General features: G+C 36.4%; 1 protein-coding gene across 3 annotated transcripts in view; it reads left to right on the top strand.

The window, feature by feature from the left end:
* The window catches only part of MINDY3 (MINDY lysine 48 deubiquitinase 3), a 47544-nt gene extending 27764 nt beyond the window's left edge, over nucleotides 1-19780 (top strand). For all 3 annotated transcript variants that reach the window (XM_085227348.1, XM_085227349.1, XM_085227350.1), the window contains exons 11-15: nucleotides 8267-8339; nucleotides 9930-10002; nucleotides 13120-13207; nucleotides 16861-16932; nucleotides 18700-19780. In XM_085227348.1, the coding sequence (XP_085083474.1) occupies nucleotides 8267-8339; nucleotides 9930-10002; nucleotides 13120-13207; nucleotides 16861-16932; nucleotides 18700-18849 (456 nt within the window). In that variant the 3' untranslated portion in view covers nucleotides 18850-19780. The remainder of the gene's footprint in view (nucleotides 1-8266; nucleotides 8340-9929; nucleotides 10003-13119; nucleotides 13208-16860; nucleotides 16933-18699) is intronic.
* Nucleotides 19781-20297: the final 517 nt, after the last annotated feature.

Here is a 20297-nt window from a genome sequence, read left to right on the forward strand (position 1 = left end):
GGGTAGATACTCTGTTTTTCAAATTTGGAGGAATAGGAATCCCGGCTCATTATTCAAATTATACAGCTTTTATAGTATTACATTTTTTAAATATCAATCATATTGATATTTACAGAAAAATGTTGTATAAAAATGAAGCCATTCCTAATTCCAATTCAAATGAAGAACAAAATGCTAATGTTTTTTTCTCCATCATTTGCTTCTTCCACTAGTCACGTGCCTTGGTGTTTCCAGTTCCAACTTCAACTGAATTCTACCATAATTACCATTCTAGTTCCATTTCAGCTATATTAAGTAGCAAAGTATTGTTTATGATACTGCTCAGATAGTTGTACAGTAGGATACAGTTGTCCAGTAAATACTGTTCTGAAGTTTTATTATCCACACCTTTTTTTAATATAACGGTCTCTCATGTGTTGCATTACTTTATTTTTTTCCCTGGCTAGTCATAAAACATGTCCACCTTACTCAGTTCGTTAATGCTTACCAGTTGCAATCTTAATTCTGCATTTGGGCATGTGCTGTGTTTGCAGTTGTTCCAGTCTGCAGGTAATGTTTAAAAACTAAGTGTTATATGTGTCTTTATGTAACTGCTTTACAGATCCCTTCCTTCTCTTGTGTAGTTATCACTGAATACTACATGAAACAACTTAGAATCCTTTCAGTATCTGACAACTCCTGATTTGTGTATGCTTTTAAGTTTAGCTAACAAAGCTTGAAAATTACAGCTGCTTCAAAAGTCATCTTCTCATTTGGATGTTTAAACCCTAAGTTTTTGATTTCTAAAATGATTTTACTCCCCCTAAAATAATTTAACTTTTTTTATTTGAACGCTTTTGGTAATGGAGCGGAGTACTCAGTGAGTTTCATGAGTTGATGGAGGGGAAAGGCATAAACTTCTATTTTTATCCCTTAAAATCTTTCTGAAGTCTTAGCCCAAAAGCTATGACTAATAAACTTGGTGTGTTTTTGTTTCCTGATGGTTTACAAATTATTGTATAGTATATAATCACATTCAAGGAAAATGCCAGCTTTCTTAATAGTTAAACTGGCATCAAGTGAAGAATGGAAAAAAGAGATTTAATTTCATGCTGTAGAGTAATCCTTTCCAGAAAGTAAATAAATGCAGTAGTGTGTTCCAGTATTCACATCAGATTTTGGCGTAACTGTATACTTAGCAAAGAGATAAGGCAGTGGTAAAGGTACTGTTCTAGTCATATGATGCCGTCTCAGTTATGTGGAAGGGGAAAAATCTGGGTTTACTTTCCATGCTTTCAACAATTATAGGTATGACTGTCAAAGTTTCTGAATGAATGCAGCTCAATGAACAAGTGAATTTATGTCAGCAAATGGCTCATTTAGAGTCACTGGTTGTCTTCATGAAATCTTTCAAAAAAGGGAATATTAAGAGATTTTACTGAGTTGTTTTAGCACAGTGTTGGTGATCATTTTTTTGTTTTTTTTTCCCCCAAGGATCTTGAAGTCTAACACGCTATTCTTGTAGTATTCAATCTCAAAAATCCACACAACACTGGCTTACCAATAGCTGTCTTTGGCTGAGAACTTTCAAGCTTATTAATTGAGTTCAGATAACATTTAAAGTGGTCAAAAAAACGATATTTCAGTCTGTTGTTAACACTCGATTGCATTGGATTAAAATTAAGAGAAAATAGATACCATTCTGTAAAGGGAATTTATACAGTAAGATTGTTATAAATCTTTAAGCACCTGTTCATTGTCTCATTGAGATTGGCTGAAGTTGTAAGATCAGAATAGTAAAGCTTGAACTTTCTAGAATATGGAACAAAAGAGATCAGAAAGATCTAGTAGAGGTTTGAAGGTTAAGACCTTCACTGAAAGCAGTTCCTACCCAGAGCAGGTTGCTCAGGACCTTGTCCTGTTGCATTTTTATTCTCTGCAGATTTGTTGGACAGCCTGTTCCAGTGTGTGGTTTCCTTCGTCTCAGAAAAAGAAATTGTGTAAATAATGTCTAGTCAGAGTCACCTGTTTTGTGACTTGTACCCATTGACCCTGTCCTTTCACTGTGCCTTTCCTGGAGGAGTCTGGCTCTGTCTTCCCTATCTTCTATACCCTATACCTTAGTTAGGTAATTTAAGATTGTAGCAATGATTCTTCCGTTCAGACTTGAGAAATCTAGTCCTCTCAACTCCTTCTCCTATATTACATGCTGTACCACCCCAGTCATTTTAGTTATCTTCCTCCAATATGTCAGCATATTGTGTTTGGAGCTGAAACTTGCATCCGGTGTTTCAGATAAAATCTCACAGGTGCCAAATAGAGGGAAGAACTGCTGATGGTACTCCTGCTAATACAGCCTTCCTTGCTACTGACTGATACTCAACTTGTCCGTGAGAACCTCCATATTATCTTTGTAAGGAATGAAGTATACACAGTGAATGTTTTGTCAGATTTACATGGTCCAACAGGGTGAAAGTGCTTCCAAGCCAAGGCACATTGTGCAGGAGACCATCCAAAGCGTGTGTTTCAGCAGGTTGTCTCCTAGACCCTTTCTTAATTTCTTTTTCTTCTTTCTTCTTTCTGTCTTGTATGCCTGTCTTCTCTCCCCATACATATATGCGGTAGCATATATGCTACTGTAGTGGTACCTACCACTTAACTACTGTGAAGGCCTATGTGACAAGAGCCAGGCATGCAGTCACCAATTTGAGCTTGTGCCTGTGGTAGTTGAGGTTTGTCTGCCTACTACCAAACACAGTTATTAACAGCAGTGTCTGCCTTCAGTCTGGCTAGAATGCAAACTTATGCATTTCTTCTCTGCCTGGCTTCCATTTCAGTGTTGAGCCTTGAGATTCCAGTCCCTGTGTTAAATGAAATTGAAGTTGGACAAGGAATTCAGAAGTCAGTCAGAGATACAGGAATTGGTGTCAGATCCATCAGTCTTGTTTTTGTAGGAGAAAGTTTTGGAAAGATTACTGTCTTGAAAGCCACAGATTCTACTATTGAAAAACATGTTGATGTACAGTATAAGATCATATTAAATCTTCATTCTTGCAGCTCAAAGTAAATTGTAGTGAATTAAATAGTTGATAAATTACCAATGTTTCTATACTTTTTTTTTTAGGCAATTTTTTCTGAAGAAAGTACTGTAATGTGTAATTATTCTGTATATCACTCAACAGTGCTATGTGTGTAACTATAAAGTAGCCCATATACAAACAGATTTCATTTTCAGGGGCAGCAGGTCTTTCAGAGAGGAGTCTGTAAAAATTCATGGCCAGAATGTCAATGTAGCTTAGTCATTATGTTCTGGTTTTGATTTGTAGAATGAAAAACTCTGGAATGTTTTCATTAAAACTTATGAAGAGTAATTTTTGCCTCCAAGGGTAGACATGGGATCTTAAAATAACTGGTAGTACTGATGAGAACTTTACAAAGTAATATAAAGTGACTTGTTTGCATATTACGAGAGCCAATGGGCAAAACATGATTTGGAGGAACGTGTTGTACTTAGTATTGAAAATAATTATAATAATAAACTGTTGATGGGATTCCCTTATATGGAACTTCCAATATGTATGGGATACATCAAAATACAATTCATAAGTCTTGAGGATGGGCGTATGTTTTGGCACATGAAATGAAATATCAGCCTTGTCAGCTGAAGTATGTGTTTGTTAGATATTTATCATGTTTTCAACTTTGCTGCCAGGGAGATATGTTTGGAGGGGGGTTATGTTGGTTTGGTTTCCTTGGTTGGTTTGGTTGATTTTGGGAGGGAAGAAGTTGATTTTATTTTTTTATTTTTTTATTTTTTTCCCCAGTGGAAATATATGGACTAATTGAACTTTAAGTTTCTGGATAGTGGATATGATATACTAAGTAAAGGATATATGGGGTTTGTATGTACACGATTAAAATCTTGGAGTTTTAAATTATTTATGGAACAGTGAAAGGTGAGAATTGTTTCAAAGATGTGAAAGAGTTTGTTTGTTGTTTTTTTTTTTTGTCATCCCTCTATGGCAGGTAGCTTTTCTGATTTACCACTTCAAATGACTTGCTTTGAGTATCAATACATCACACTTCGTGGGGGGAAGAAAAAGTTTTAATATAGAATATGTGAGGTGATCCAAAAGTAGTGCCTCCTATTTATTTCCATGGAAGCAGCTACAGATAGAAAAAGTAAAATAGCACCATCTGAAAGAGCAAATTCTCAGCACCAGACTGTATTTCAATATAGTTGTCATCATTAGCCTATTTGCACAGATAAGCTGATCAAGAGATGTTTTGTATTGTGACAGCTGTGTATGGCCATCTTGAACGTGGCTTGTCTTTCATCTTGCTGTTGCCGCTGCTGAAATGCACCAGCCACTGCCTCACTGTGCTCACATCCATTGCTTGGTCTCCATAAATGTTCAGAAGGTGTTGGTGAATGTCACTGGGTACCATTTTTTTTCTGCAGGGAGGAATTTGTGACACACCTTTGCTTCAACACACACTTCATGACACCATTCTGTCAGAGTGCCCCTCTGCTGCCATCTGTCACATAGCAACAAAATGTCATAGAATATTGGTGGGAAGATTTGACTTCCACTGCTGTATACTAACTGTATCTGTCTCTGACATCATGGGCCAGTGTAATAACACAGGAGGCATTAATTTCATCACAGTCTTTGTCCTGTAGGGAGGCTCTACCACATTTAGAAGTTCAGTTGAAAAATGTAAAGAATTTCAGGTCTGGAATATGTAGTGACTTGTTGTGCAAGATCTTCCTACATACATGTTAAATAAACAACTAAGGACCTGAAAAACTAAAATGCCAACAAACATACACAGTATCTGTAATTGGACTGTCAAGCTAAAACCTGTGGGTAGTTGCAGGACTTTAAAAAAAGTTTGTATTGCTTGAAATTGTGGAAGGTACTACATTAAACACTGTAGTTTGAGGGCAGGTAGGACCAGAAGTAATAGTTTGTATTCTTGGTTTATATAAAGATTTATGGACAGAACTGAACATTTGTAAGTAGAAGCCAAGTGTAACTTGGTAGTTTACGTTTGAAATAATACATCTTTGCATTTGAAAGGTACTTTGGTTATATCCTTCCGTACCACGGAAACTTTAAGAGTTCTCACTTGTGACATTGTTTCCATGAGCTGCTAACTTTTTCATAAGAATCTACTATTAAAATATCACCTCTGTAGAGTTAAATCCCAAATATAGAAGTCACTGGTCATTGGATTGTTAATAAGCTCTATGTCCTCTGGCAGCTATTTTAAAAACTATTTTAAATTGCTCTCGTTCACTGTAATTCACTATATTCCTTAATAGTGCTCCCTAAAAATGAAACTTTTCCAATTTTGCAGTATTCCAAATCTCTTATTTAAGAGTTAGTCACACATTATCAAATTTTACATTGTATGTACCTTGAAGAATCACTTCAGTGTTTCGTTGTAGCATAATGTACCCCTTTTGGTGTAGTATCTCCTCAACAACTGCACAACTCGGTAGAGCAGCTGCACAATTTGGCATCATGAAAATAATTGTTGAACTCTGTATGTTATTAAAACTGTATGGTTTCATATGAGGATTGTTTTCAATTTGAGTTTTAGCCTATGTTTAACATGGAAAAATTGTATCTCTTGTTAGACAGTTACTACTTAATTCTGATACCATGTAGAGTTACTGTAGCTTGTAAATAAGCTCTTTGGCTATCTTTTCTACAAGGAAGACAAAATTAGCTATTACAGTTTTTTCTCTATTTTAATTTGATCTTCTAGAAAACTTTCAGTACTTGTAAATAAGTGTTTTCTTGACCAAAAAATAAGAATAAAATAAAAATGCCAGAAGTACAGTATATCCTGCCAACGAGATAGTTATGACTAAAGGAACGTGATGGAAATATATGGGTGGTCTGAACGGCATGAAAGAAGATCATGAACTTCCCACATTTGTATAACAATAAGTACTAAGTAAACTTGAACCACAAGCACTGTCATATGAAAATGTGGGCAGCTTTGGGTTCTGCATTCCTTGGAAATCTTCCATTAACTTTTTCTTTTTTAAAAATAAATTACTGCATTTTGTAAGACTTTACAGACATAGCATTTTTTTCTAATTCTCACATTTGAGTCCTTTTTATCTATAGAGTATGTCAGAAATGTCTAGTTAGTACGTAATTATGAAAGCATGCCGTTAAATGATTGAGCTTTGTAAGTGCTTTGGTTATCATTCATTTATATAACCACTAGCGTATTTTTCATGAAATAGTTTTTTGTTCTAAATTAATAGTATTTACAGAACCTTAATATCACACTATGATGATATTATAGAAATAGAAAAATGTACTTTTCATATTTCTGCTAAATTAAGCAAGCAATTTACAGGTTGCTTTCATCAGTAAGTAGTAAAAGATTGCAAGGACTTCTCCCTAATTATTTGCTTCTGTACCCTTTTTCACTTGGAGATTGCATGGTTCAGTGAGACACATATGCAATATGGATACCCCTCAACAGATCACAGTAAATGACACCCTAATCCTTCAGGCACCACACTCCTCTGTAATGCGGGTTTTTGCATAGTGGTCAAGCAGCAATGGGTTAGTCCTTACAATTGAATGTGCAATGGTCTGGTGAGCTGGAGCATCAGCAGGCAGGTCAGATACATTCTCCTAACTTTCAGTCTAATGCAGTCCTTTGCAGACCAAATACTGATCTGTCCCATAGCAGGCGATAAGGGGAACTTTGTAACCAGTGATGTTAGTAACCTGATGTACTTACAGCTTACTGATACTTACAGCTGTATCTTCCATGTATTCAAAATAAAACTTGTCTCTTATTTTTAAAAGTGTGTTATGTTGCTTGTTACCCTTTTTGTATATCCTAGAAGAGCTGGCTTTCATTCAGGAAGATTTTAAGTACAAGCCAGGTACCATTAGGTGTATACTTGAAATTCTTGGCTGACTTGGAGCTAGCTATTAAGATAAACTGGATAAGAGTGGAATTTCGCTCTTTCCCTGAAGCAGATTTCTTATTCTGTCCAAATAACAATAGATCTCTATGTATCTTTCAATTCTACATTTTCTTTTAATAGGAACTTGCAACAGGGAACTCTGGTTTAACATGTATCACTTATAACAGGCAGATATTGTTATGATTTTCCCTTTAAGTCACGTTCCAGAAAGCAAAGTTGAGCTGAAACTGGAAATAAAAAGATCTATGTATTTTGATTTGTGAAGAATACATTTACTTTGTACAGTTTCTTCACATTGTACATGAGAAATAGCATGTTTTTTGAGGTTTGGTTTTATTCAGAGGTATGCCAACATGTTGCTTTTTTTTCTTGTGTTTCCTGTTCATAGCAGAGTGGGTTACATTGTGTTTCCACTTTGACAGGAAGGAAAACTATAGGAAGGCATTGTGAAATGCAGTGTTTTCTTCTTCACAGCTTTTTCATTTCCCTTTTGATGTGAAAAACAAGATAGGTGATCATAACTTTTCAAGAGGAGTACTTCAAGTGCTCCTTGTGAGAAGTATTTGATGTTTCAAGTTCTTTGAATGTCATGGTTTTGTACCTTTCAAACTGAATGATGATGCTGAGTATGGTGCATTTCTTAGCCTTTTTGCCTCCTTATTTTATGTGAATAACCATCAAATCTCAGTCCTAAAATGGTTTTGGGGTAAAAGCAAAGAATATGCTTTTTGTTAGTTCTGCAGTAGTGCATAGACGTGCTTCCCCTATGTGTAAGTTTAGGAAAGCATAATTGCATTTGAGATGAAAAAGTCATGTATGAAACATTACAGCAGCTACTATTGAAATTGTGTGGGATTTTTTTAATGTACCAAACAAGCATGTTCTGCTAAACTGTGGAATGGACTTCAAAACTTTCTTACAGCTTTCTATATCAATAAATTTTCTATCTGTTTCAGTGTATGCGTAGTACACTCACTAGATTTTATAGCTGCTTATTTGTGTGGTCAGTTACAAAGAACAGTGCTATAAATCAAAATCTTTGTAAAATATTTAGCATCCTAGTAGCTTTTCTATGCCATGATATCTGCATGAAAAAGCTTACATAAAGTTTGTATACAAATTTGAATAGTCTTTAATGTATTTCTTGATAGTTACTGTCATCAGTGTTTTCAAAGTACCTTCAATTGTACTTCTTATATTTGAATTTGCTTTAATTTAAGGTCCAAACCTGTGTGGTACAGTATTTCTCTACTAACATGAATCTGAATTTAAGAATGTTCTGAAATCCTTTTTTTTTTTTTTTCTTTTTTCCTTAAGGATATGGCTCTTGTTGCTCCTGAAGCACCTTCAGAACAAGCTAGGAGAGTTTTCCAGACATATGACCCTGAGGGTAAGGGCTGTACTCATTCTGTGGATACAAATTTTGAATTGTAATGGATGCAGAATTCTGTCGACTATCATGAGGTTTAACAAAGCCAAGTGCAAGGTCTTGTACCTGAGTTTAGGCAATCCCCAAAACCAATATAATCCACAGAATCATACAAACTGAAGGATGTAGAGATAGAAAAGGGGTTGGGTGTACTGGTAGGTGGCAGCTGGATGTGAGGCAGCTGTGTCCTTGCAGCCCAGAAAACCTACTTTATCCTAGGCTGCATCAAAAGAATCGTGGCCAGCAGGGTGAGGAAGGTGATCCTACCAATCTTTCTAATGAGGCCTCACCAGGCAATCCAGATGTGGAGTCCTCTGTACAGGAGAGACATAGACCTGTTTGAGCATGTCCAGAGGAGAGTCGTCAAAACGAACATCTCCCCTGTGGGGACAGGCTGAGAGAGCTGGGGCTGCTTAGCCTAGAGAAGACTGTAGGGAAACCTAAGAGCAGCCTTTCAATGTCTAAAGGCGGACTGTAAGAAAGAAGAGCCCAGGTCCTCTGACAGGGTCTGTGGTGATAGGGTGAGGGGAAATGGTTTCGTAAAAGAGGGGAAATTTAGGTTGGATATAAGGATAAAGTCTTTTACAATGAGAGTGGTGAGGCACTGGTGCAAGTTGCCCAGAGCGGTAGTTGTTGCCCCATCCTTGGAGACATTTAAGATCAGGCTGGGCCAGGCTCTGAGCACCCTAATTTAGCTATGGGTGTTCCTTTTCATTGCAGAGAAGTTGGACTGGATAACTTTTAAAAATCTCTTCCAACTCTAAAGATTTGATGATTCTATCTCTTCAAAAAGAGAGCCATTATTTTATAAGATCTGTTCCAAATACTGTACTTTCAAATCTGTTGTTTTTTCTACATCATGATAATATGCTGTTTATTCCTATGCTAGTTAAGCTAGTTAATAGAAAAATTAAGTACTTAGCACGAACAACACTTAAGTTTTCAATACAGTAGTTAATCTACAAGTGAAGTGAAGGAATTATCTGAGAACTACTTCTGTTAAAGGAATCTGAGTACAACATTGTGTGATAGGTAGCAGTATTCTTAGAGCATAAGCTTTTAAGCCTGGTAATAGTCTTTGTAGTTAATGGAAAGCTTATGTATATTTTGTCGTCTTTTGCATTATGTTTTCATAAAGTAGTTGATCTGCTATGAGTGCCTTCAGCATGAAATTTTGTTCTTAAATGTGTATGGCACAAACTGAAAATTGCATTTTGGAAACAGGTAATCCCTAACATTCAGGTATTATTTTAACTGTTCAGAAGGGGAAAAATGTACAATTATTACCCTACGGTATCAAACAGATGGCTATAGACTGAAGTCTTAACAAGTACTAAGCTTTAAGTGTATGAATGATGAGCTTACATTTTCTGTTTACATTCCTTTTTTTCTTTTTCAAGTGTTATAAAAGCTGTTAGAAAACTGTGTTCTTCTAGAGCCCTACCACTGGTTTTTCGGTTTTGAAGATGTACAGTATTTATATTTGAGTAAAATTTGTTTTCCTGAAAAGCATTTTGTTCCTTTTCCTAATGAGTTTTGTTACTTTTTCAGATAATGGCTTTATACCTGACACTCTCCTAGAAGATGTAATGAAGGCTCTGGACCTTGTTTCAGATCCTGAATAGTAAGTATAATAACATTTCAGTGTATAGAAATATAAGTTAATTCTCGATTATTTTTTTATTTTTATTTTTTTTCCCTGTACTCAGCACACAGAATGTTATTTTGGAGTTCTTAGGTCAACTTCAAATGAAACAGAATGGAAGAATTAGAATTAAAATGTCTCTTGCTTTGGTAGTAATGACTACAAGAAATATGCTTGCATCATTACTCTCTGTTGAGGAGATAGTTACTGTGAGTATATTCCTGTGTGTTGACTAAAGTGAAACAGTGACCAAAAAAAAAAAATGGAACATCAGAGTACTGGAAGGCATATTGAATACAGATCAACATGGGATGTACATGCAAAGTTTGAGGTGAAGCTGCTTCAGTTATATTCTTGTTTTCAGACACCCGGTACTTTGTGTTTATAGTTGTAATTTAATTGAAGAAGTGATACCCTGGTTTCTAGGATTAGAGTCAAAGCTATTAAGAAAAAGATAATGTATTTTTTATATCATGTGAATGGCAGGACTAATGTTTAGTAGCAGCAGTTAACCTTCAATGCCAAAGCTTACCTTCCAATCAAATTTTACCACTAAATGTTCAACCCAGAAAGGATAGAAATGTGCTTGGACAATTTTTTTTTTTTTACATCTCCAAAAGATGGTTTTGCTCTTTTGCAACCATACGTTCTAATTTATTGTGATCTAAATAATTTGTTTCTGTAGAATGGCTGTGGAGGCTGCAAGCACACTTACCACAGACATGAAATTTGATTGAAGTGGTTTTCTATCCTTTAAAATGTTACAACCTACAGCAAAGTTCACTGAGCTGTTCTCTGTGAAGAGGAGTAAAAATTGATATTAAAAGACACCCATGAAACTAAAACAAAATGTAACCAAAATGCTAGCATTTGTGTCATGTCAATAAACAGTGAAAATTACAAAAGTTTTTTGTAAAGAAGTCTGAGAAGCTTTATTTTGGCCTTTTGTGATCTCTTGCCTCAGTGAGTTCCCTTTCTGCACTGAGCAGTTCTTTCATTTGTCTGTTTCGCCTTCGGGAAATCTGTGGCATAACCCTGATGTATTTTGTTGTCCTTACCACATTAAATACAAATTGACTTAGGAAGAGCCAGTCAGAGGGCTGCTATATGGAAAAGACCTCACTGAAGATCAAATCATAGAATATTTGGTCTTGAAACATCTCTTCTTAAATAAAAAAAAAATTATCCAACATTACTGTGTTGAGGACTTATTGTATTTTGTTTTCAGTTGTCCCGTCTGTTTAGGGGAATAGAAGTATAAATAACACATTTCAAAAGTAAATGAAAGGCATTGCTTCCAGGAGTGCTATTTACACTTTTTAGTTTGGAATTGAGATGGAAACTCTCTGTGATCGAGTTGAATAATTGTCAGACAACCTGCTTGGAGCTTGTGAAGGATAGAGGGGAAACTTTGTAGCTATGAATTAACAAGTGAATCAACCATTTCAGTATTAAACTAGTTTATAGAAACAGCATGAGATATAGTAAAGATTTTCAATCTTGTAGTAAATGCTTCTGAAAAACCACATCTTATGTAAACGTGGGATAAGAAGAAAGGCTTTGTTCTATGTTGATAGTTGATTCAATGATAGAAATTTGAAATATCATTTTTTGTAGAGAGTTGTCATTAGATGAATCCTGTGAGAACTTCTGCTTAATTTGTGAAGTTTGGTATGGCATAGGTGAGATTTTAAAGGTAAACATTAATATGATGGTTTACTCCTTCACACCAGTACAAAAGTTTTCAAGACATTAAAAAAAATAAGCTAATGTGGAAGGGCAACAGCAGTAACTAGAAGATAAGGTGATAGAGGTCTCAGAATAGATGTTCTGTGAGTTGATGGTACGTGGGATAAAACAGTCTTGATTTTTACGTGCACAGTGTTGGACTGCAAATTAGATGCTACCACTCAGGAAGGAGTTCTTAGATTTGAATTGATGCTGAGTCACAGATGACATATGGAATGAAGTATCTGTGAATTATGCCATTGTATAAATGTATGACATTCATTATCAAACCAAGCGTTCATTGTTACTCAAGTACAAAGATAAGGTGTCATCAAATTGGATTACCAGGTGGCAGTTTCAAAACATAGACTGCTCATTCACAGAATCTTATTTAATCTTACTTTGTAATATATGAGTGGAATTGATTAAAAGCCACAAATTCGTGGGTTAAAAGCCAATTAGGCACGTGCATGGAAAGAGAAAATAGGTATCTTTGTGTTTTGGGTACTGCCTCTCACTAAAGGTGTCTTTGAGCAGCAGGCTGCTGGAAGTGGGGAGGGTAAACTAAGGATATCACTGTATGCTTGCCCTGTTTTACTCTCTTGTAAGCATCTTCTACTGTCCAGTGTGCAGTATCCCATTTCTGATAGGGCAGTCAGTTGGTTTTACCCAGTGAGGGCATTCTTATGTGTGGTACAGCTTGTAGGCAGAAGGATAGGATAGTTACAAATAAATGTTTAAAAAGTCTGATGTCTATGGAAATATACTGCTTAAGTAGGAACATGAAAATATCATTGCTATTTGTTGTAATGTCCTAAAGTCATACCATATTCATTCAGTAAAGCTTTCAGATTAGTCCAGTGTACTGCTAATCTTACTAATTTTTTTTACTATTTTTATATGAAGGGCACAGTATAAATATGAAATGTATTGGTTAAACTTTTATTTTGGTATACTTAGTAAATCTTGGAGATTATTCAAGTCTCTGTTTAAAAACATTGTTCAGCAGTTACAGGGCTGTTTAAGAGATGACTGTTTTATGTATCTAAGTTCAAGAATGCTTACAAGACAGCAAAATGCCTTTTGGGCAATAAACTGTGTTTTAGATTATGAGTTTCAAATTACTTTACCAAATATGGTGATCCTTCAGAATTATCGCTTATTCGAATTAAGATAACAGATTACTGTTACTTAAAAATAACTGTTTTGGCAACTTGTGTGCTGCTCTGGTGCATTTGTCACTGATGATTAAAAATAGAATACTATTGATATGCTTGGCAGCCAGTACTGTGGCAGCACAGAATAATCTAGTCATACAAAAGTAAAAATGTTTTTCTCTTACTTCTACATCCAATGTTTTTCTCTTAGTGTAAACCTCATGAAGACCAAATTAGACCCAGAAGGGCTGGGCATCATATTACTGGGTCCCTTTCTGCAAGAATTCTTCCCTGAGCAGGTAACCAATATAGTTTTATTGCTAGGGAGTAGCGTCTATTTAACTTGTCTTTGAGAGTCATTAAACCCTTCTACCAGTATTACAAAGATAGTTTTAAAATCTGTTGTATTTCTTTGGCACATATGACCAGCAAATAACATTATTATATTTCAAAATAAACTGTAGATTTTGTTCTTGCAAAGTGCCCCTGATTTTGTGAGCTTTACATTGGAAGGAAGTTCCATTGTAGTGCCAAGTTCAAAAATTAAGCTATGAAAATACATAATTACGTTGCACGTGAAGTTTAACTACTTCCCTACTCAGAAAAGGGAGTTTATTTTTTTTTTTCTCAGAATGCAGTGATCAATTTGGCTTTATCAGTATTAAAAGCGTCTGCTAGAATTGCAAGCAAATAGGTAGAGGTTGCAATATATCTAAAATTATTTGTGTATCTCTAATAATGTAAAAAGTTCAACAAAAATAGTTACAGATTTGTTTAGCATGAAGCAGATGAAGAGTTCAAAAGTATTTTTCCACATATTCGTTAAGAAATCATCACCTCTGAGGTATATGTTAATCTAGCACTGCTGTCCTCCCTTTCACCTGGGTTGCATTTTCCTGCTCTCATGCTCCATCCACTAAGAACATCCTTGTGCAGATGTATATTAAACCACAACAGGGAACTGATTGTGATGAGAGCAATCTTAGCAGTTTTGTGGGGGTTTGTTCAAACGCTAGTGTTGGCAGAAGATAGTAGGTTTCCCTAGGGGCAGAAAGATGGGCTTTTGGAAGCAAGAGAGAGGCTGAGAGGAGTAATCCTTTGGAGGATTTTGTGGTTTAGCATATAATTGAAACTCTGTGGCTTAATTTTTATAGCCAAGAAGATGAGAAACTAGTATTTGTAAAAGAACTTCAGCAAGACTATAGAGTTACGCTGAGTACTACACCCAAACAGTACTGCACTGTGAAACAATCTGGTCATTCAGAAGAATGCACTGCCAAAGATGGTAGTGAAAGAATACATCATTAAGAGATAATTCAGCATCTGGAGGAAAAAAAATAAGAGTGTTCATTTGCTTGGGATCTACAAAATTAGGTCCACAATGTGTAATTGCCAGCTATTTCTTTTTCCTTTCATTTGTACATCCAGAAGTAGAAATGCCTTTACAATGAATATAAGTTAATCTTATTTCTCACAGTTATACCACACTTGTAAGTGTGGAAGACTCCGTATGTCTAGAGTGGAGTTTAGAAAGCCAAAGTGCATCTTGAGTACTGTGTTCAAACCTGGGGCCCCCAGCCAGCACAAGAAAGATGCAGAGCTCTTGGAATGGGTCCAGAGGAGAGCCACTAAGATGATCAGAGGACTGGAGCACCTCTCCTATGAGGAAAGGTTGAGGGAACTGGGCTTGTTTAGATTGGAGAAGAGAAGGCTCTAGGGCGATCTCATTGTGGCCTTCCAGTACTTGAAGGGAGCGTGTAGGAGGAGTACAGTAGGAGGAACAATTGTTTACATGGGTTGATAGTGGTAGGACAAGGGGAAATGGTTTTAAATTAAGGGAAGATTTAGGTTAGATATTTGGAGGAAGTTTTTCACTGAGAGGGTGGTGATGCATTGGAACAGGTCGCTCAGAGAGGTTGTGGATGCCCCATCCCTGGAGGCATTCAAGGCCAGGCTGGATGTGGCTCTGGGCAGCCTGGTTTAGTGGTTGGCAACCCTGCCCGTGCAGAGGGTTTGAAAGTAGATGATTTTTAGGTCCTTTTCAACCCAGGCCATTCTGTAATTCTATGATCTTCTGTACCTGACTGTACCTAAACTGTCCAGTACTGTGGGCCATAGTTGGAGGAAAAAAAAATCCTTTGTATGGAGCTGCTGTTCCTGTTGACTGTTGCTGAATGGCATCACTAGTGGCCGAGGGGAGCTGGAGAAGGAAGCTTAGTGTAGTCTTGGGCAGATCTTTCCACAGTCACTTGAAGACTTGGTGAAGGAACTCTTCACTTGCTGTGAAGTTTGAGGCCACAAGTCAGTGATTGTCCATCAAGTACTAATTCTCTGTTGCGTATTATTCCCTACCACTCAGTTTCCCCTGAGCTGTTGCTACCTCTATTGCAAAACATGGGAAGTATTACTGTTTGAAGAGAACAGTCAGCATAATTTGGCTGGGGAACTGCCACTATCTGTTATTATTAGGGCATGATGAGGGCATGGATGTGGTGTTAAACCTGCCTGTGGCTGTCTAGATCAGGTAGGAGGAACTCTTCCCCATACGGATACCTAGTTCAGAATTCTTTCCTGTCTTGTCTTAAAATATTGTGAGGAAATAGCAGATGCCAGTGATGGTTAGAATTGTTGATATTCACCCTTACACAGTATTTGAACAATTACCTAGTGGTCAGGGCAACTAGATTTAATTCCTTTTTGCTGAAAATGTTCAAATTCCAGTTTTCTCCTAGAAAGTACTTAAATCTGCCTCGAGCCAGAAGGGGTTTCAGCTTTCCTTTTCAAAGCTGTTGACAGAGATGAAAAATTTTCAGAGGTCATGTAGATTGAGAGAGCAAGCATGACTCCTTAGTGCTTAGGTAATGCTTGGAGAGGGGGGAATTCCTGAATTTCTCTGTGTGTCCTTTTTCGGGGCATACACAAAATTCTTAACATCTGTGGGAGAGGAACTGGAAGCCAGCACTTCTGTTCCTTCAAGGTGAGCATATCCTCATCAGGGAAAAGAATACGTGCCCTCTTTGCTTCACTGCAAAACCTAGTTTTATACGTGTCTGTGAAGCAGCTTTTGTAAGAAGAGTTACTGCTTACCTTTCTCTTCTCCACCTTTCCTCCACTAAGTAGCATAGCTTGCTGTATGAAACCTGTAGCTAGATAAGGTTTTTGAGTCCCTCTAGAGGAGAAAAATGAATAGGGGTATTCTGTTAACTGATGAATGTGCTGTAACCAGAGCAGCTGTCTCCTCATTCCAGCATTTATGGCTGTGTACTTGAAAGACGGATAAGCTTTTATTCAGAGCCTGAACCAGTAGGTATGAAAGAGATGATATTACACCTAATTTGTTTTTCTGAGTTCAGTTCGTTGTGAGGCTTTTTAGTCCTTTTAAGACTGAGGCACTTAAACGCCTGGAGTGGCAAAGGTTGGCAACTGCAGTACATCTACTGTTAGGCATCTTCTGAACAGAGTCCTCAGAATTAGTTTACAATTAGGCAGGCATGGGTGTAAATTACTCTTTGGCTTCAAATGGAGGGTTGTAGACTGGATTTAATCTTCAGTAAATATTTAAGTTAGTAACATCCAAACAGTCATAAGTGCACACAACTGTGGATACTACTGAAGATGTCTAGCTTGAAAAGATAAGACAGTAGTATAGCTGAGTACTGAAATGATTTAAAGTGTCCAGATGAACACAGAAAATCATTACTAGCTCTTGAAAATTGTGGGGAGAGTTGTTATTTTTTAATTTACTGACATTTTTGAATTGTTTGTGATGAGAAAGACAAGATGAACAAAATCTTCTGGATGATATGTCTAAAAGAAATGGTATTCTAGTTCTACAGTTTCATAGTCTTCATGTTGTCTTCATGTTTAAATGCACTTGTCTAATTGTAATGGAAAGTCACTGTCAAGGCACAGTATGTGTATTACATGGCATTAACAGTTTTCTTTCTGCTAGGACTCTAGGGTTTCAGAGTCATTTACTGTTTACCATTACAATGGACTGAAGCAATCTAACTATAATGAAAAGGTAAGACGTAAAAAATGTAAATCTGGCCTTAATAACAATCAGTCTACAAAACTCACTCTTTGGAATTATAAAACTGAGCATAGTTACAAGTGAAATACTCTTCACAATTTTTTGTTGCTTTTTTCTTTGCCTGTTTTTTGTTTTTGTTTTTTTCTCAAAAGTACTCTGTAATTAAAATTAAAAGTAATTTTATTGCAAAATGATATATTTGAAATTGGAACCTGCTGTCTGCTTCTGGTAATATTTTAGATACTATACTGGATCACTTAGCTTAACAACATCTCTTCAGCTATGCTTTTTGAATAGACGAGCTTGCTCATCTTGACAAGTGGGATCTGAATTGTAAAGCACAGTGGAGGTGGAACTCAGACAAACTTCAGTTTCATCCAGTCCAACTGTCCACCTGTCACCAATATTTCCCACTAAACCATGTCCCTCGATACAATATCTAAACATTTCTTGAATACCTCCAGGGATGGTGACACCACCTCTGTCCTGGGCAGCTCATTCCAGTGCCTGACTGGATGACTCTCTCAGAGTAAAAGTACTTCCTAACATCCAACCTGAATCTCCCCTGGCACAACTTGAGGCCATTCCCTCTAGTCCTGTTACTAGTTACACGAGAGAAGAGGCCAACTCCCATCTCACCACAGCCTCTCTTCAGGTAGTTGTAGAGAGTGATAAGGCACCCCTGAGCCTCCTCTTCTCCAGACTTAACAACCCCAGCTCCCTCAGCTATTCCTCATGAGACTTGTGCTCCAGACATCTCACTAGCTGTGTTCCCCTTCTCTGAATACACCCCAGGGCCTCAATATATTTGTTGTAATGAGTTGCCTGAAACTGCAACAGTACTCAAGGTGCAACCTCACCAGTGCTGAGTACAGAGGAACAATCACTTCCCTGCTTCTTCTGGCAACACAATTTCTGATACAAGCCAGGATGCTGTTGGCCTTCTTGGCCACCTGGACACACTACTGGCTCACATTCAGCTGAGTGTCGACCAGTATTCCCAGGTGTGTTTCAGTATTCCACACACTTCCAACAGAAGTTAGATTATTTTTTTTTTAGCTACTTATCTGGGGACAGCAATGACCTGTTTTCCGTTTTCAACTTTCTCATAAGGAGAGGGCTGTACATGGCATGTTATGGCTGCTTCTAAGTTCATTCCTGAATGAGTATCTAGGTTAGAAGAGTATAATGTGTAATAGATACAATTTTAAAAAGGCATAATAGACTCAAGTAATAAAGATGACCTCAAGTGAAAAGGCTCTGTCTGAAAATAGATTCACTCAGTCTTCACATTAACTTGAAATTAAGTCATTAATTGAAATTAAGTCTTCAGCAGTTTCATAGTCCAAGCGTCAGAGAAAGCATTAAAAGGTGCATTTATCTTTGCTGTTGAACACATCTATATATATATAATAGAGAAAATTTACACTAAGTTTTGATTTCTGAAAATTCTGCCTGTACCATTTTAAATACTGTTGTATGAATAGAACTGTTTTTTAACAGAAATTTCACCTTATGGAAAAAGTAATTCTGCAAAGCTAAGTCTAAGGAACACTGTCTCTTATTAAAATAACAGTATCAAATATTGCAACTGTAACAGCAGTAATCCTTTTGTCACTGAATTTTTACATGGCATTTCCTGGATTTTTGTTTTACCCCTTTCTTGGCCTTCACTGTTTCTTCAAATAAACCATCAAATAGATATGGCCTTATGTTACAAAGAAACCTCAACTGACATATTTGGATTTATTTTGGCAGGTCATGTATGTGGAAGGCACAGCAGTTGTTATGGGTTTTGAAGAGCCAATGCTGCAGACTGATGACACTCCTGTAAAGCGCTGCTTGCAAACCAAATGGCCATATATAGAATTACTGTGGACCACAGATCGATCTCCTTCTTTAAACTGATAGATTTCATTGTACGTGACATGCTACTGTCGAATGCTTGGAAGGGATATAGGGATTGGTGTTTGCTTGGAAAGTGGTATACTTTGACTGTGTGAAGTTATACACTGGTATCATTGAATTGTAAATAATGATTACAAACACTTTTTCAGTGTTAATTGGAATATTTAATTTTTTAATCAGATTGATTTCTATTATAATAGTTTATCTTTTTTTGGCCACTGTAGTACTGTTAATGTGAGTTATCCTTAAAAAAAAAAAAAAAAAAGACTACTTATAAAGTCTTAAAATTATTTTGCCATCTCATGAAGATTTGAAAAATGTCTGATTGCAGAATCTGAATATTAGATGTCAGATCTTAAAACATATTCAGCTGCTTCTGAATCCATATAGGCATGTCTTATTATTTAAATTGGCTGACATTACAGTACCATGATGTGTGGACTAGACTGACCTTTGCACTCGATATGTTTAAATGAGTTTAAACTTTCTGCAGTATTTCCTAAAATCCAGTTTTAACTAAAGAGCTTGCACAGTGTGACAGAAATATGATACATTTCAAGGACTATTAATAAGTATAATTCATAAATACTCTTTCTTGGCAGTTGTATATTACTGTGACTTAGTTATCGGGCATGTTAAAACAGAACAAAAAATCTGAGGAAAAATAGATGTATTAATATTTATTTGAATTTGTATAAAAATGTAAAAAAAAAATAAAAAATAAAACAGCAGAATTTCTTGTTCTATAATCTCTAAACTATTCAAGCTCATAATATTGCCAAATACCTCTTCTCAATTTGTCCAAACAGCAGTGTAAGCCAGCGTTATTGTATGTGTTAAGTGCATGAGAACATCTGTTACTGCATTATTATATTCCTTTATTTATTATCAACTTGTTAGCCCTGAAATAAATTTTTTCCTTGAATCTTAATGTTCTTATGTTTAAAATTTTACTGCACCACCTCTCTAAGATGATGAGAAGAGACCTTGGGTTTACAAATGTCAGATTTTGAGATAACTTTGGTGGGGAGAGGGTGGAAATAATTGATTGCATCTTAACTGCAACTGATGAGCCTCCGTTATTGCCACTAGGGCTGAAATTCACATTCAGAGTTGTTTCTTCCTGTTTAAAATTTCTTTCACGTGTGACTCCAGAATGATGATGATGATACAGAAGAAAAAGCTGACATGATCAAAAATAGTGTGTGTGGTTTCAGGATGAAACCTTTGTTTCTTACAGTTTACACTGTAAAGTAAATGGTAATGCCAGAAAGAGAATATTTCTTGCATGATATTTGCAGATATGTTCTCTGGAAGACTGTAAAATGTGTCTATTAGTTGTACATCTAGAAATAGTTCAAGTAGGACTTACTTAAAAACATAACTCCTGAAGTGAACGGGACCACCACTGAATGCAAAACTGACAGCAGTGTATCTCACCTCTCTGA

The sequence above is a fragment of the Meleagris gallopavo genome, chromosome 6, assembly GCF_905368555.1.
Source record: "Meleagris gallopavo chromosome 6, MGAL_WU_HG_1.1, whole genome shotgun sequence".
Taxonomy (NCBI): domain Eukaryota; kingdom Metazoa; phylum Chordata; class Aves; order Galliformes; family Phasianidae; genus Meleagris; species Meleagris gallopavo.